Source organism: Rhineura floridana, chromosome 5, assembly GCF_030035675.1.
Source record: "Rhineura floridana isolate rRhiFlo1 chromosome 5, rRhiFlo1.hap2, whole genome shotgun sequence".
Lineage (NCBI taxonomy): Eukaryota > Metazoa > Chordata > Lepidosauria > Squamata > Rhineuridae > Rhineura > Rhineura floridana.
The window spans coordinates 187,317,378-187,336,003 of NC_084484.1; the positions used below are offsets into that span (position 1 = coordinate 187,317,378).

Genomic DNA, 18,626 nt, shown 5'->3' on the forward strand with positions numbered 1-18,626 from the left:
TAGATTGATTCCATGAAGGAAGCCACAGACCTGAACTTACAAGATCTGAACAGGGCGGTTCACAATAGATGCTGTTGGAGATCATTGATTCATAGGGTCCTCATAAGTTGTAATCGACTTGAAGGCACATAACAGCAACAATGGGAAACAAGGAGCACTGTGTATAAGATGCCAGATTGGGAGGAGGGCCAGTGAGCCTTGCACTTCTTCCCTGGAAAAGCAACAGGTCATATTTTATGTATTCTCTGAAAACAGTCCTATTCTGCCTTAAGGCCCCAAAGACCGGCATGTTCATTGCCTGGAGCTCTCCTTGCGCAAGTTCTTTCTTGCTGTCTGGGATGTCAGTTACACTTTACTCACTGTCTGGTGGAAGGGCCTTGGAATGTCACATTTTGGTTCATTCGCACGGTTAAATACGCCCAGAGAGAATCCTCTGCGGAGGTCCAGCTGGGGCTCTCATCTTGGGAGTTGCTCGTAACAGCTGCTAGGGCCTTCTCAGAGGTGGCCCCCGAACTATGGAATAGTGTTTCTGACAAGGTGCGCCTGGCACCAACTTTGTTATCCTTTCAGCGCCAGGTTAAAACCTTCCTCTTTTCCCAGGCATTTTAACATATTTTAGCATATTTTAGCATATTTAGCACATTCTGGTATTCTAAATTTGAATTGTGTAATATGTTTTTAGCTCTGGGGAATTTTTGTGGTATGTTTGTATTTACTATGTGATTTTATTATATCACTGTATTTTTATATTTATGTTGTACACCGCCCAGAGAGCCGTTGGCTGTGGGCGGTATAGAAATTGAATAAAATAATAATAACAACAACAACAACAACAACAATAACAATAATAATACAATTAACAGGGTTGAGTCTCCAAGGTGCAAACGTGTGCCCCTCTGCTGGCTGCTTCCACTGCTGGCTGGTCTTCAGTCATCAGCATTTGATGCAGCCTCTCCCAACCTTTGGGTCCCCAGATGTTGCTGGACTACAACTCCCATCAGCCCCAGCCAGCACGGCCAATGGTCAGGAATTATGGGAACTGTAGTCCAGCTACATCTGGAGGCCCAAAGGTTGGGAAAGGCTGATTTAGTGAGACAGCACTGCATCACTGGAAGAGGACAACAATCTGGTGCTCAGCACCTGTAGTGGCCTGATCTCCCCATTGTTGCAACCCCAAACCTGCTGTAGATCAGAACACAACCCACAACCTCCTCTGAGGGTAAATTAATGGGCTGAGGAGCCAAACTGCATATTTATTTGTTACATTGATACTCCTCCTTTCTCCTGTCATGGAACCCAAGAGGAAACATCCCTGTGGTTCCTGGGCAGATGCCTCCCATCCAGTTCCTGACCAGTTTAAGTTCAGCAAAGTGATGTTCTTATGTACCTTCAGGTGACACCCTCAGCCCTTTACATGCAAATGGGCTGAATATCTCCCATGTGCATGAGTATGTTGACAGGGCAAACATGCGTTTCAAACTCTGCATGGAGGGAAACTACTGGAAGGGTGGAAAATGGCTGGTGTCAAAAGCGTTACCTTTTATTTCATGTGTGTGTGTGTGTGTGGCAAATGAACAGCAGTGACATGTGTTGTTCTTTACGACCACACACTTTGATACCTAATGGCTTTCAAAGGGGGGTATTCTCATCTTTCCCCTAAGACATGCTAGGAGGCTACTCCAAAGACTGTTGTCCCTGCAGGTAACTCAGTATGTGGTGGTTGAAGACGCTGTTACCTGAGGCAAAGGATAGGATACCCCCCACCTCCACCCCTGCAGTTCTGTGCACTGAGGCTGACTCACTGGCCTGATGGCTAAATATTACTTCAACACTGGTAGTGAGACATAAGAATCATAGAATAGTAGAGTTGGAAGGGGCCTATAAGGCCATCAAGTCCAAACCTCTGCGCAATGCAGAACATCAGGAGAGCCCTGCAAAGGGCCCCCCGTCTGCTCCAGCCTCCTGTTCTCCCAGTGGCCAACTAGATGCCCCAAAGGGAAGCCCACAAGCAGGATATAGCTGCATTTTCACTCTCCTCACTTGTGATTCCCAACATACAGCCTCTGACCATGGACAGAGAGCAAGGCCATTGTGGCTAGGAGCCATTGATGGCCTTACCCTCCCCCATGAATTCGTCTAACCCTCTTGTAGAGTCTTCCAAGTTGGTGGCCATCGCTGCCTCCTGTGGAAGCGAATTCCATGCACCGTGTGACAGAGCTTGGAAAAGTTACTTTTTTTGAACTACAACTCCCATCAGCCCCAGCCAGCACGGCCACTGGATTGGGCTGATGGGAGTTGTAGTTCAAAAAAGTAACTTTTCCAAGCTCTGCAGGTGAAGGACTTTCTTTTGTCAGTCCCGAATCTCCCAACATTCAGCTTCATTGGATGTCCCCGAGTTGTAGTGTTGTGAGAGACACCCTCCACCCTCCTGAGGGCTATAGGCTAACTTAGTGGGTGCAGGGCACATGGCACATGCGGCTCCCTCCTCCAAGACATTGCCCTCCCCTCCTTGCACCTCCTGCCTCACCCTGCCTAATGGTGGGGGCTGCACTGTGCAATGACACCCCAAGAGCTTCTTGCAGCTCCTCTGCAAGTCCTGAGCCTGCACAACAGATCTCCTCTTCTATCTTCCGAAAAGCATTTCTACCTCCAGGGTCTCAAGCTGAAGGGATGTGACAAATCACTGGGCCCGGATGGCATCCACCCGAGAGTTCTCAAAGAACTCAAAGGTGAAATTGCTGATCTGCTAACTAAAATATGTAACTTGTCCCTTGGGTCCTCCTCCGTGCCTGAGGACTGGAAAGTGGCAAATGTAACACCAATCTTCAAAAAGGGATCCAGAGGGGATCCCGGAAATTACAGGCCAGTTAGCTTAACTTCTGTCCCTGGAAAACTGGTAGAAAGTATGATTAAAGCTAGATTAACTAAGCACATAGAAGAACAAGCCTTGCTGAAGCAGAGCCAGCATGGCTTCTGCAAGGGAAAGTCCTGTCTCAGTAACCTATTAGAATTCTTTGAGAGTGTCAACAAGCATATAGATAGAGGTGATCCAGTGGACATAGTGTACTTAGACTTTCAAAAAGCGTTTGACAAGGTACCTCACCAAAGGCTTCTGAGGAAGCTTAGCAGTCATTATTATTATTATTATTTTATTATTTATTAAAAAAAAATTATACCGCCCCACTAGCATAGCTCTCTGGGCGGTGAACAACAAATCAATACAATATACAATAAAATCCAATAAAACATACAGCGAAGTACAGAGAATAAAATATCTAAAAACAATTACAGCACATTTAAAAATTAAATTAAGTTAAATTAAAAGCCCTAGAAAAGAGGAAGGTTTTAACCTGGTGCCGAAAAGACAGCAGCGTCGGCGCCAGGCGCACCTCATCAACGAGACTATTCCACAGTTCGGGGGCCACCACAGAGAAGGCCCTAGTTCTTGTTACCACCCTCCGAGCCTCTCTGTGGGTCGGAGCTCGGAGGAGGGCCTTCGATGTAGAATGCAGTGTACGGGCAGGTTCATATTGGGAGAGGCGTTCCAACAGGTATTGTGGTCCCGCGCCGTATAAAGCTTTATAGGTCAAAACCAGCACTTTGAATCTGGCCCGGAAGCAAATTGGAAGCCAGTGCAAGCGGGCCAGAACAGGTGTTATGTGTTCGGACCGTTTGGTCCTTGTTATCAATCTGGCAGCCGCGTTTTGCACTAGCTGTAGCTTCCGAACTGTCTTCAGAGGCAGCCCTACGTAGAGCGCATTGCAGTAATCCAATCGCAAGGTTACCAGAGCATGTACCACTGATGTAAGGTCCTCCCTGCTCAGATAGGGACGTAGCTGGGCTACCAACCGAAGATGGTAGAACGCATTCCGTGCCACCAAGGCTACTTGAGCCTCCAGTGACAAGAAAGGATCTAAAAGAACTCCCAGACTACGAACCCGTTCCTTTAGGGGGAGTGTAACCCCGTCCAGGACAGGGTATATATCCACCGTCTGATCAGAGAAACCCCGCACCAACAGCATCTCAGTCTTGTCTGGATTGAGTTTCAGTTTGTTAGCTCTCATCCAGTCCATTATTGAGGCCAGGCAATGATTCAGCACATTGACAGCCTCACCTGAGGAGGATGAAAAGGAGAAGTAGAGTTACGTGTCATCAGCATACTGATGACAACGCACTCCAAAACTCCTGATGACCGCACCCAACAGCTTCATGTAGATGTTGAAAAGCATGGGAGACAAGACTGACCCCTGCGGGACTCCACATTGGAGAACCCGCGGTGTCGAGCAATGTTCCCCAAGCATTACCTTCTGGAGACGACCCGCCAAGTAGGAGCAGAACCACTGCCAAGCAGTACCTCCAACTCCCAGCTCCGCGAGCCTCTCCAGAAGGATACCATGGTCAATGGTATCAAAAGCCGCTGAGAGATCAAGGAGAATCAACACTCCCTCTGTCCCTCTCCCGACACAGGTCATCATACAGGGCGACCAAGGCTGTCTTGGTGCCGAAACCAGGCCTGAAACCCGATTGAAATGGATCTAGATAATCGGTTTCATCCAACAGTGCCTGGAGCTGGGCAGCAACCACTCGCTCCAAGATCTTGCCCAGGAATGGAACATTCGCCACTGGCCTGTAGCTATTCCAGTCATGGAATAAGAGGAGAGGAGTGTGATGTTCCTATAGGTTAAGCATCTGTAAATATGGTAAGTGCGGGTCTATTAGTTGATGTATGGTAATTGACTGAAGGAGAAAGGGGGAGTACATGGGTGAGAAGCTGAAGTATGCTGGATGATGATTGGCTGAGTGGCTGGTTGGCTGAAGGTATAAATGGAGGTTTGTGAGTGATAGGGGGAGAAGTTGTTGAGTTGGTTGGAGTGAGGTCGTTTGGTGAGGGTTGGTTGGCAGAGTTCGGAGGGAAGTTTGGATTGTATTTGGCTGATATTTCAAGAGTATATATATGAACAGAAACATAAAGAGTGACCATATATGAAACCATACGCTTGTGAAACATTCCTAAAGTAATCTTGTTATTTCCTGTTGTTAGTAAATAAATACTTCTTTGGTTTACCAAAGGCCTGATCCTTGGCTGGGGAATATACAGACCAGAAGGGAGGGCAAGGTAATTACCAAGGCTGAACAGAAGCAGTATCTAATGGTGGCAGCGGTGAAGGGAGTTGTTGTAACAAGTCAAGTATCCAGAGCAACCCAGAGTTGTATGCTTTATATATAAAGATACAAGGGGGTTGGGAACAGCATAAGCACACAGTCACAAAGTAACAAGCTATAGAGAGACTGAGGCAAGGTCTCTGGGAGTATTGGTTACAGGAAGTGACTGGTGGTGCTGCCTAGCAGTGGGATCTAGTGAGATCTGTGCTAGAGCGGAGTGAGAAACCATATAAAGGATGGTCCTGACTGGTGGTGTCCCTGGTGGTGCCTAGTGAAAGGCAGTAGCCACAAGCAGGTGGGAACCTGACAGGGAGAGCCAGGGAAGGACGTCACAAGGTCCTCTTGTGGATAAGGAATTGGTTAAGAAGCAGAAAGCAGAGAGTAGGAATAAATGGACAGTTCTCCCAACGGAGGGCTGTAGAAAGTGGAGTCCCTCAAGGATCGGTATTGGGACCTGTACTTTTCAACTTGTTCATTAATGACCTAGAATTAGGAGTGAGCAGTGAAGTGGCCAAGTTTGCTGATGACACTAAATTGTTCAGAGTTGTTAAAACAAAAAGGGATTGCGAAGAGCTCCAAAAAGACCTCTCCAAACTGAGTGAATGGACAGAAAAATGGCAAATGCAATTCAACATAAACAAGTGTAAAATTATGCACATTGGAGCAAAAAATCTGAATTTCACATATACGCTCATGGGGTCTGAACTGGCGGTGACAGACCAGGAGAGAGACCTCTGGGTTGTAGTGGACAGCATGATGAAAATGTCAACCCAGTGTGTGGCAGCTGTGAAAAAGGCAAATTCCATGCTAGGGATAATTAGGAAAGGTATTGAAAATAAAACAGCCGATATCATAATGCCGTTGTATAAATCTATGGTGCTACTTTCTGCAAAAACAAGACCAGGAGCAGACTGCGGTACAGATCATGAACTGGTCATATTGAAAATCAGAGTAAAGCTAAAGAAGACCAAGAAAGCAATCATAACGCCAAAATACAATTTAAATAACATCCCAGAAGCATATAAAGATCAAATAAGGAACCGGTTTGAGGCTTTAAACTTAGTTGACAGAGAACCAGAAGAACTATGGAATGAAGTCAGAGACGTTATCAGGGAAGAATGCAAAAAGACAATACCTCTAGCTAAAAAGAAAGAAAGACCCCAATGGATGACAGAATAAACTCTTCAAATGGTTAAAGAGAGAAGGAAAGCAAAAGCAAATGGAGATAGAAACACAGTCAGAACCCTAAATGCAACAATACAGCGACTAGTACGTAGGGACAAAGAGAACTATTACAATAGTTACTGTATAGAAATAGAAGAGGACAACAAAAAGGGTAGAACAAGAGCCCTGTTCCAAAAGATTAGAGAAATGAAAGGGAAATTTAAACCACGAGTAGGGATGTTGAATAATCAACAGAGGAACACACTGACTGACCGAGATGAAATAAAAGGAAGATGGAAGCAATACACTGAAGAAGTCTATAAAAGAGATGCCAGGATGACAGATTCATTCACAGAGGAACCGTATGATGAAGAACCAGAAATTTTAGAATGTGAGGTGAAAGCTGCTCTTAAAATACTGGGAAGAAACAAATCACCAGGAATAGATGGCAAACCAATAGAGTTGCTACAAGCTACTGAGAATGAATCTGTTCAAATTTTGACTAAAATCTGTCAAGAAATATGGAAAACTAAACAATGGCCCACAGACTGGAAGCATTCCATATACATCTCAATTCCAAAGAAAGGGGATCTATGGAATTTGCTCCCACGAGATGCAGTAATGGCCACCAGCTTGGCTGGCTTTAAAAGAAGATTAGACAAATTCATGGAGGACAGGGCTATCAATGGCTACTAGCCATGATGGCTGTGCTCTGCCACCCTAGTCAGAGGCAGCATGCTTCTGAAAACCAGTTGCCGGAAGCCTCAGGAGGGGAGAGTGTTCTTGCACTCGGGTCCTGCTTGTGGGCTTCCCCCAGGCACCTGGTTGGCCAGTGTGAGAACAGGATGCTGGACTAGATGGGCCACTGGCCTGATCCAGCAGGCTCTTCTTATGTTCTTATGTTCTTATGAAAGCTTTTTCTCAAGCTAGCATCTCATAACGTAGTCAAATACCTTTCACATTTGAAAGTGTCTTTGATCTGGCCAAACAACAACAACAATGGAATAATAATAGGGTTTTGATGTGTCACCATTAACTATTCTTGCTGTGCTCTATTTTTACATAGTCTGTTTGCAGCATCAAAGAGAAAGCAAAAAGATAATTCTAAAGACTGTATATCATTTCACCCAGGGATTAGATCAGAGGCCCCCCAGTGCATCCCGGCTGCTTAGCCTGCACCTCCCATCAGCAGCACAGCCCAAACATCTGGATGGTGCAGGACTGGGGAAGGGTACGTTGGAGAATGAAGAAGGTTTGCTAAACAGGAGAACAAGCCTGCAGTTTTTTAATGTTGAACTAGTTATTTAAATAAGTGAACTGGTATCCTTCTAAATGATGCAGCCGATGGAGACGTAAGATTTTATTTGTTTGTTTATTCAAGTATTTGTACAGCACTTTCATCAAGAAAGAGGGGCTTCCAAAAAACCGACAACAAAATCCAAAAATAAACAATTGGAATAGAACAAAAAAAAATACAAAGAAATATCCTATAATATCACCCCAAAGACCTTCAGCTTAAGAGCACAGGCTTCTCCCTCCATGAGGACTAGTAGCATCCTCAGGGTGGGTGTGTTTATATTGCTGTTGTGTCACAGAAGCAAAAGTCAGACATTCCTTCCACTACCTCAACCCAAGTGGGAGAGCCTGTGGGGGCCTTTCTTGACAGAAAGAGGAGGAGGAGGGCAGGAAGGGCATTCTCCATCATTGTCCTCTTGTGGATTTTTCTCTTTTCTAGAATCAGCTCCGTTCATTCCCAAGAAGTTGTCTCTGTGCTGGATAAGTACACTATTTTGTTGCCATAAGCAACCGCATCACCCAGTGTGTGAGCTGCATGCCAGAACCCCTTGCAATGACAGAGAAGACCCTCCGGTGCAATTCCTTGGCACTGCCAACAATCTTATTGTCACCACCCACATGTTGTTTGTGGTACCAGGCTGGATGTGTTACTAGTCACAAAATTTTGATAGGTGTTGGAATGCACTTGTCCCAGGGAATTTGTACAGAGAATCTGCTGTTTTAGTGGCAAAATACCTCCAGCATTGAGGGTAAACAACATCATATGTGATGTGGAAGTTCCATGATTAGAATCCTGAAACATCTGATAGTAAACTCAGTTGGTGAGTCCCCAACAGGCTTGTAGCCAAAATGAATCCACTGAAAAGCAGGAGGGAAGTTTCACCTGAGCCCTTGGAGGGTTTGAGAAGGATAAAAAAACTTTAAGGGGGAAAAATGCTAAAATGCCGCCCAATCCCCTAAAATGAGCATTGAGCATGATCTGTGGACACAGAATGCTGAGTGAGCGTCAGTTGGGAGAAAACCAGGGAATGGAATGGAATGGAGTAACCCACTGGCTGGCTAGCTGGAACACCAAACAGTAGGACTCCACACTGCAACATTTTGGGGCAGGTCCCACTGCTGATATCATAGTGCTGTTATATAAATCTATGGTGTGGCTGCATTTGGAATACTGCATACAGTTCTGGTTGCCTCACCTCAAAAAGGATATTGTAGAACTGGAAAAGGTTCAGAAAAGGGCAACCAGAATGATCAAGGGGATGGAGCGACTCCCCTGTGAGGAGGTTGCAGCATTTGGGGCTTTTTAGTTTAGAGAAAAGACGAGTCAGAGGTGACATGATAGAAGTGCATAACATTATACATGGCCTGGAGAAAGTGGATAGAGAAAAGGTTTTCTCCTCTCATAATCCTAGACCTCAGGACCATTCATGGAGGAATAGGGTAGCATGGTGGCGATGGTCTACCTCAACGGTTGGAGGCTATTGCGAGATAATTAGAAAATAATCCTGTACACTGTGCGAGCGATGTGACAGAAGGCACACATGCATGCACATGTGCGCGTGCACGCGCACACACACACACACACACACACACACGCTTCCACGAAAAATTGCATTTCATATGTACTTAATAAAAAAGGGCTTTTGCTATAAATATGTCAGGAGGAAATGAAACTGACAGAAAAGTTTTTCGTGTCTATTGCACCTCCCAGGCTCTCCCAGGGTCAGTGTGCAATTGACAAGAAACAATGAAACAAAAAGGCCCTCCCCTTCTCCGTTAGCACTACTCCGAAGGGAGTAGACATGTAAATTTGGGGGTGGGGCCACAAGGAAACAGCAATACTAAACCTTTCCATATGTGAATGAAAAACAGCTGATTGGAAGGTAGTGTGAATCTTGCAAATTTATCGTGATGGATAAAGCTGTGTCTTTAATCTGAATTCAACTCCCATGTGAACCCGCCCAAGTTTTCATGGTACTGTGTTTTGATAGGTTGTAACCTGCCCTGGGATCTTCTTGTGACGAGTGGGTGAGAAACAACAAATAACTAACAATAACACACTTTTTATAGTAGAATTTGCCATCTGCCCCGCCTCCATCAACAGAGCTTCCAGGTGGTCCTGCAAGTATCCCAATCACCGACTGCAGATAGTCCAACCTTTCGGGAATGAGCTAGTCACCTCTTCTTGTTCGTAGAAGCCAAGCCCACGCATTTTCTCCAGAAGAGTTTCAAGAGGCTACTCCTGATCTCTTTGGTTCTCATGCCATAGATAAAAGGGTTAATGGCCCATGGGAAGAGCAGGTAGATGACACTTAGCAGGTTGTGGACGTCTTCTGAGGCTGCTTTGGCCACTCGGAAAACAATGGAGGAAGACAAAGTGGTGGAATAGGCAATGATGATGACGATGAGGTGAGTTCCGCAAGTGTGGAAGGCTTTGTGCTTGATGGTGCCTGATGTGATCTTGAGCGCCGTGTGGATGATCTGACTGTAGGAAGCCAGGAGGAAGCTAACGTCGAAAATTATGGTGAGGGATCTCAACAGCATCCCTACAATCTTGTTCCTGGAGATGTCGCCGCAAGACAGCCTCATCAGGGCCATGTGCTCGCAAGCAAAGTGGCCGATGATGTTGGAACGGCAAAAGCTCACTCGGGAAGCCAAGATCACCACTGGAGTGACGACAAAGACACTGCGAAGCATGGAGACGAGGACTAGCAGAGCCAGGAGTTTGTTAGTCATGAGGTCTGCATAGCGCAGTGGGTAGCAGATGGCCAGGTACCTGTCCAGAGCCATCATAAGAAGGACATTGCAGTCAAATATAAGTATAGCGTAAATAAAGAACATCTGTATGAGGCAGCTCGTCAGGGAGATGAAAGTGGCCCCAAGGATGAAGCTGAGGACCATTCTGGGGAGGATGTTGATGGCCCCAGCAGTGTTGACAGCAAAGAGCAATGCGATGAGCATGTACATGGGGGAGTGGAGGCTCTTCTCCGACTTCACTATGTAGATGAGGATGGAGTTGGCCGTGACGATCATGACAAACAGGCAGAAGAATGGGATGGCCAAGAAGTGCCGGGTTGATTCCTGGAGGCCGGGGAAGGCAAGTAGGCGGAATTCTGTGTAGGAGACATTGGCAAGTTCAGCCTGGATGCCTCTTACCATCCTGACAAAGCCAATAATGTGAAAAATATCAGAAGAGGGGAAAAACACACATGCTTCAAATTCCAAGGAGTCATACATAGCATTCTTAGCAGTGAGCCCCGCATAGGAGGGCTCAGAAATATTTCAAATGCCTGGCCACTTCCAGAGCTTCTCAGAACTGGATTCACAACTTAAGACCTTCACCGTTTGGTTCTCTGGCTGGTCCTTGGATAAAGCCAAAGGTAATGTTATGTAATGTTATGTAAGAGGATCAAAGAGCAGTGACTGTGAGCTACCTGCCCTCCATGTTTGGAGCCTGATTCTCAGGGACCAGATGTCCGTCCCTCTGGTCTTGCACAACATTTAGAATTTGATTTCCGCCACTTGAGTACAAAATGCATACAGTTTTATACTATAAATTACAGCTTTTTCTTCCAGATTACTTGGAGCAAATGTCCTGCATTCAGGTACTTTGAAAGGGAAAGCTCCAAGTTAACAAAACCCTTTTGTAATGATTATAATAAATGCATATTTTGTGTTTGGGTATCGAGTTCTTCAGTCTCACAGCCACACACATTTTACTAGCACCTTCAATAGATATATAGCATTTTTCAGAGCAAGATATGCTTTTTAAAATGGCAGATCCCAATCTAAATCTCAACCTGGAGGAGACCAGAAAGGGAGGCAAAGGGAGAGAGAGAGAAAGAAGGAAGGAAGGAAGGAAGGGGGAAGCAGGATGGGAACCAGAGCAGTTCCATGCACTTTGGATTCATTTCAGGCGGAGACAGCTGGATTAAACCAAGGCATCATGGAATGATGGAAAAGGGAGAGAAAAGGTGGAAGAGACCCTGACTTTCTCTGATCTTCCCGTTATGGCTTCCCCTCTCTTGGACAGATGATACTTGTATTCATTTATTTATTATTTATCAGATTTATATCCCACCCTTCCTCCCAGAAGGAGCCCAGAGTGGCAAATAAAAACACTAAAAACACTCTAAAACATCTTAAGCAGAAAACATATTTAAAACATATTAAAACAAAACAGCTTCAAAAAGATCTTAAAAAGTAATTCCTACACAGATGCAGACTAGGATAAGGTCTCTACTTAAAAGGCTTGTTGAAAGAGGAAGGTATGAATATAAAAGTCTGGACCGAGTTGTTTCTTCGAGTGGATCGGCCCCCGTTTTGATGTGATGAGCTCTACTGTAAGCAAGTTATGTTGTCTTTATGCCAATCTGGGCTAGGATTGATTAATTTTATGTGTGTAAACATATAAAAAGAGCTAAATATAGTTTTAAAAAAAGTACGAAAAGTAACATCATGCTGTTGATCTGCATTGGCCTTCCTCCTCCTCCTCCTGCACCCCACCCATTCATTGCAGTGGATCCTGGGCATTACTCTACATTTTGTTTATTTCAAGGGGCCTCAAAGCTTCACAGTGGGTTGTCCGTGCCCCAAGGCCCCTGATTTCCACTGCAACTGAGGGGTGCTTTGTTCTTACTTTTTGTTCTTTGAAACAGATGTCCAAATAAAAAAGGCACACAACCAGCGTAATTTATGATCGGCAGATGCTGCAAGCAAAACCGAGGCCAGTAGTGATCCTCCTGGCTTGCTGATCTAGGGCCACAATTGCCTTTCAGGGGGAAAGAGATCCTCATACCTTTATGGGGAGAGTGTTCAAGCTCACGTTTTGCATGCAGACGGTCCCTGGTTCAGTCCCTGGACTCTCCAGCTACAATGATCTTGTGCAGCAGCCCTGGGGGGACCTTCTCTGCCTGCAACTGCTTCTAATCTGGACAGACGAGACCGCACTGGCCCAGATGGACCTGTGGTCTGACCCAGTATAACGGGGAAGGAGGGCTGGTGGTCTGACTCAGGAGACACTTCCAGTGATCCTGTGAGGCCTAAGCAGTCCTGACTGCAGAGGTCTGTCTACAGGGAGGGATTATTTTTGTGATAACAATTTTACTCAGGCGAGGTGAGCTAAGAAAACTACAATCCAGCCAAGTCCACCTACAACCTGATTTCTTAAATACTTTCTATGGAACATATTAACGTTTGAAGGAGGCAGAGTTCTTGGATTGCTCTGGAGTGATGGGATGGCCCAATGTGAGCTTTGACAATTAGCCACTGGTTTGCCTTTGGGAACGGTGGAAGTCCCCTTCTTTGGTTGCCCAAGCGGTGGCCCCTGGGCATTAACATAACACTAGAATGCATAACACTAGACAAAAGGAAGCACTTCTTTACTCAGTGCATAGTTAAACTATGGAATTTGCTCCCACGAGATGCAGTAATGGCCACCAGCTTGGACGGCTTTAAAAGAAGATTAGACAAATTCATGGAGGACAGGGCTATCAATGGCTACTAGCCATGATGGCTGTGCTCTGCCACCCTAGTCAGAGGCAGCATGCTTCTGAAAACCAGTTGCCGGAAGCCTCAGGAGGGGAGAGTGTTCTTGCACTCGGGTCCTGCTTGCGGGCTTCCCCCAGGCACCTGGTTGGCCACTGTGAGAACAGGATGCTGGACTAGATGGGCCACTGGCCTGATCCAGCAGGCTCTTCTTATGTTCTTATCTTCTTAACACTAGAACTCATTGACATCCAATGAGGCTGAATGTTGGATGATTCAGGACTGACAAAAGAAAGTCCTTCATGCAGCACAAAGTTTAAACTATGGAATTTGCTTCTGCAGGAGACAGCGATGGCCATCAACTTGGATGGATTTAAAAGAGGGTTAGGCAAATTCATGGAGTGTAAGGCTATCGATGCCTACAAGCCACGACGGCTATGGTCTGCCACCATAGTCAGAGGCAGGATGCTTCTGAATACCAGGTTTCTAGAAACCGCAGGAAGGAAGAGTGCTTTTGCACTCAGGTCTTACTTGTTGGCTTCCCATGGGCACCTGGTTGGGCACTGTGAGAACAGGATGCTGGGCTAGATGGGCCATGGGCCTGATCCAGCAGGTTCTTTATATGTTGTTATGTTGTTGTCTTCTGCTGTACCATGCTCTTTCTGCCATTTTGCAGGTCTATCTAAAGCCACCCATTTAAACCAGGATTGGGAAATGTGAGGTGAATTGAATGTGCGCAGTCTCCTTGAATACACTGTGGCCTCTGGAGTCTGTCCCACCCTCTTTCTTCACATGGCATAGAAGGACTCGACTGCATCCTGTAATATTTCATCCTGCAACGAGGGTGAAAAATATTTAACTTGTTCCTAAGATCAGCCTCTGCACTTCTGCACTGGAAAGTGGCCAACGTAATACCAATTTTTAAAGCAGGGAGCCAGGAGAAATCTGGAAAATGCACGTTGGGACAAAAATCCTAATTTCACCTGTATGTTAATGGCGCTCATCACCCGCCCCCTTTAGAAAATAAATACATTTAAACTCTATCAGATCTGCCTGCTTGCAGCCAGTGGTGGCGGCGGCTGTTACCACAAGACCTTTTTCTTCTCCCCTCCCTGAACAGAGAGCAAAGCCCAACTGGATCTTTTCCTCTTTTCTTCCCTCCTCCCTTACCCACCTCCCTCAAAAAGCTAATCTAGAAATTCTGCATTTTCCCTATTCTTGAATTTTGGTGTTCCAACTGAAAAGGATTTGCAGCGGCCAATCTAGATCATGATTGTCTAGGCTGAAGGGCTCTCCGGAGTTTCGACAGGCAATATCCTCAGGGGCTTGCCAGGGATTGAACAAGGGATCTTTTCCATGCTGATACGCACATCTTCTGTTTCCATCGAAGTTAGTGCTCAGGTTCTATATCTGACAGTGCAATCCTATGTACATGTCTGCTTGGATGGAAATCCCTAGGAATCTGTTTATTTTATTTATTTATTCAGTTTATATCACACCCTTCCTCTCAAAGGAGCCCAGAACGGCAGGAAAGCGTGCATAGGAGTGTGGATTAAGTTATGTCTCTAAATTATATGGTTGACAAAACAATTAAAAAGACATCTAATGGAATACTAAAGTGTGTGTTGTTTTTCTTTGACCAAAAGTGGTTGTCCCATTGGTCAACCTTTGATATAGTTTAAAGGGGAGGGGCCAAGATGGAGGGGTGTGGTTTAAGAAGGAAAGGATGGGGCCAAAGGTCCCTCTGGTATCTTGTGCCTGGGGCCCCAAGAAACCCGGAGCTGGCCCTGCCCCTGTTGCTTCCCATGGGCATCTGAGTGGCTGCTGTCAGGACAGAGTGCTGGCCTAGATGGGCCCCTTTGGTCTGATCCATCTTCAGGGCTTTTCTTACCTTCTTACGCGAAGGAGACCATTGCATTTAAGGGAGGCACACATTTAAGCTTGACACAAAATTGCCACAGACTGTACTTTTTGCATTTCATAGATGTTTTGCGCCCCAATTTACACTCTTCCCCCTTTTACATCCAGAGGGGCATATATAGCTGCCAACTGAGGAGAATGCTTTGTGCACCTGATAAAGTGGCCTCCAGACTATGAATGCTTAAATGACGCCATTATTCATTGTCCGGTCTCGTACAGGAGCTACCCAGCCAGGCCCTGCCCTCAGGACGACAAACCTGAAACCACAGCAGAAACCTTCCTCCTTCAGGCAGGGAGGGACTCGCAGCTTTCCGGTACCATGAAAAGCTCAGAGAGTTTAGTTTTGGGCCTGGTGGCCTCTTTCAGTATCTGCATTTAGAAGTGGACAAAGTCAGAAGTCTCTCATGTTGCCGCTGTTCCTCTTTCCTGTCCTTTTGCGCTCCCCAGGGGTGCCATGGTGGCCACAGCGTACAATTAGCCATAATGAGCTGGACAATAACAGTGCAGGCCACAGAGGCATTGATTCGCTCTGGGCTCGCCCGCCGCACAGCGCCTGCCCGGACGCAGCTGCCTCAATTAGCTGCCTGTTGCAACAATTGCCGTCTCTCCCCCACAGGGCTGACTTTCCATGGAATAAGTCTGCTTTTCCCTTTGTGCCTTAAGTTGCTGCTTTGGAGAGAGAAAACTTTTCTTTGTGCTCTTAGGGAAACTTTGTGCTGTCCCACACAGCTGCATTTTCTTTGTGGCAAACCTCCCAGCAATACCGTTTAGATTTTAGAATCTGGTGTCCTTCTGCTCGATCTTGGCCTCGATTTTAACATCAAATCCTCACAGGTTTGCTTTTGAAAGATCTCCTGAGCGCTAGTGAGGGACAAGCTAGGCACTTAGTTTTTTCTGGTGACAAGCTCAAAAGGAGGATCCTACAGGTGAAGTCGGCAGACACAATGTTTTAAGGTGGCAATGCAATCCTATACACCAGCCTTCCCCAACCCGGTGCCCTCCAAGTTTCCCATCACAATGGGAGTTATAGTTATAACTATCTGGAGGGCACCACCAGGTTTGGAAGGGCTGCCTTATGCATTTGCCTGGGAGTAAGCCCACTGAACTCAGTGGTACTTACCTCTGAGCAGAGATATAGAGAGTCATGCTGGAAGCTCTTTGAGCACTCATCTCCTGCCCAGAAAACAGATGCCTTGCAATGGAATGAAGGTGCATTCAAAACACTCCCATCAAATGTTCTGTGTCCCGTTGGCAACAAATTCTGATTTATTTTTTCTGACTGCATGCCTCAATTGGATTACTTGAAGCAGTCATCCACAGAGAGCCAAACTTTTAGTGTCACATGATTCTGAATCCACAAAAATGGGTCGGAGAGAGTTTCATGAGGCAGAAGGGTGTGTGGACATGTTCTTTGGGTGGCTGTTCTACCCTTTATTACAGTTAGTGGAGCTTCACTGGATACTTGCAAAATAGAGGGGGCTGGGAAGAGCTGCTATAGGGATCTGAAATGTTGTCAGGGATTCCCTCCTCGCTGGATTCATCCCAAACCCTCTTTGGGCCTAGCAAGTGCCTTCTTGTTTCAGGGCTCTGCTCCGTTCCTTTGATCTGTTTATTCATTTTATTTATTTATTATTTGATTTATATCCCGCCCTTCTTCCCAGCAGGAGCCCAGGGCGGCAAACAGAAGCACTAAAAACACATCAAAACATCATAAAAACAGACCCTAAAATACACCAAAACAAAACAACTTTAAAAACATTTTTTGCTTTTAAAACATCTTTAAAAAAGGGTTAAAAAACATATTGTTTTAAAAAAACATATTAAAAAGCAATTCCAACACAGACACAGATTGGGATAGGTCTTAACTTAAAAGGCTTTTGAAAGAGGAAAGTCTTCAAAAGGCGCCGAAAAGATAGCAGAGATGGCGCCTGCCTAATATTCAAAGGGAGGGAATTCCACAGGGTAGGTGCTGCCACACTAAAGATCTGTTTCCTATATTGTGCGGAACGGACCTCCTGATAAGATGGTATCTGCAGGAGGCCCTCACCCGCAGAGCACATTGATCGACTGGGTGTATAAGGGGTAAGACGGTCTTTCAGGTATCCTGGTCCCGAGCTGTATAGGGCTTTGTACACCAAGACTAGAACCTTGAACTTGGCCCGGTAGCATCTGTTGATGATCACATCCTTTCAAGGAGCTGCCCCAGGCCTCCATGAATGTCATTTCTGGCCAGAAGACACTGGGCGCTGTTCCTCCTGCCCACCCTGTGTCCTCCCTGCCCACCTCCCCATTTCCCCGACACACACAAAGCAGATTATTTTCAATGATAGCTAAACTGCCAACACAAGCTCTAAATTTTGACTACTTGAATAGGTTTCATTTGGCCTGCAACTGGTTCAGAATGAGACTGATGGGGTATTGATTGGCAAAAGCCAAATGCACACAATGTCAGTTTTGTAAATGTTGCTATATGGAGTGTGCCTATTCAGGGTTTCAGCCAGCCAGCCAGCCAGCCATGCCCTCTTCCAGGGTACTCCATTCCATTTCTGCTTCCCCTGGTTTTCCTCTCCTCCCTCAACAGTCACCCAGAATTTTGTGAGCATTGCTCAGGCTCAGTCCTCAGTGGGCTGTTTTTGGGGTTCACCCAGACACTTTTTTTTTACTCCCCCCCCAGGCCTGCAGACCACTGCCTCTTGTGCTGCCGTTTTCATTACATAAAGACCCACACTTAGAGAATTAGTTTGCTACAGGCCTGGTTGCTGCTGCTGTCTGCAATTTTAGCTGCAGTTGTCTATTAATTCAGGCAGTTTTAATATTTTATTTATTTATATAAACCATTTATACCCCCTACCTTTTTGCAGGATGGCCTTTTAAGATGGGCTTTAAGTTGCACAAATCACAGTCTATCAATCAAACCAACAAACAAAAATACAGGACTACAAATTAAAAAAGCAGATAAAAATTACAGTGAGCAAATAAATCACCCTAGTAAAAACCATTAAAAAGGATTTCAAATGCCAGTTAAAACTGTTTAAAATACTTTTTTATATGATGGAATTAATTTCATATTTTATTTTTAATTGTAAATTGTAATTATGAATTGTGATACATACATACCTACAAACAAATAAATTCATTTTGTCATCTACTTCCCTTCTGATATTTTTTTCTTTTCATGTGTTAGACAACTTTTAAAAGACCCTGTCTGTTCTCATAACCTGAATCTGTGTTGCTTTTGGTAACTATCTATCAATATATTTTAGGTTTAAAAATATATATTAATCAATGTAAAGTATATATTCAATGTTGTATAAGGTTTTTGCTCATGTTAAAAATAACTATTGTTTGGGTGTTATCTAATTGGGTGTTAGAACAAATTAAACCAGAACTATCACTAGAAGCTAGAATGATGAAACTGAGGTTATCATACTTTGGACATATCATGAGAAGAGATGATTCACTAGAAAAGATAATAATGCTGGAAAAAACAGAAGGGCGTAGAAAAAGAGGAAGGCCAAACAAGAGATGGATTGACTCCATAAAGGAAGCCACAGACCTGGACTTGCAAGATCTGAACAGGGTGGTTCATGACAGAC

At 45.2% G+C, this 18,626-nt stretch overlaps 1 protein-coding gene across 1 annotated transcript; it reads right to left on the reverse strand.

Annotated features, from left to right (window-relative positions):
- Positions 1-9,798: 9,798 nt before the first annotated feature.
- On the reverse strand, positions 9,799-10,782 carry LOC133386140 (olfactory receptor 52K1-like). Its single transcript, XM_061629744.1, has one exon. The coding sequence runs from the start codon at positions 10,780-10,782 to the stop codon at positions 9,799-9,801; it is 984 nt and encodes a 327-aa protein (XP_061485728.1).
- Positions 10,783-18,626: the final 7,844 nt, after the last annotated feature.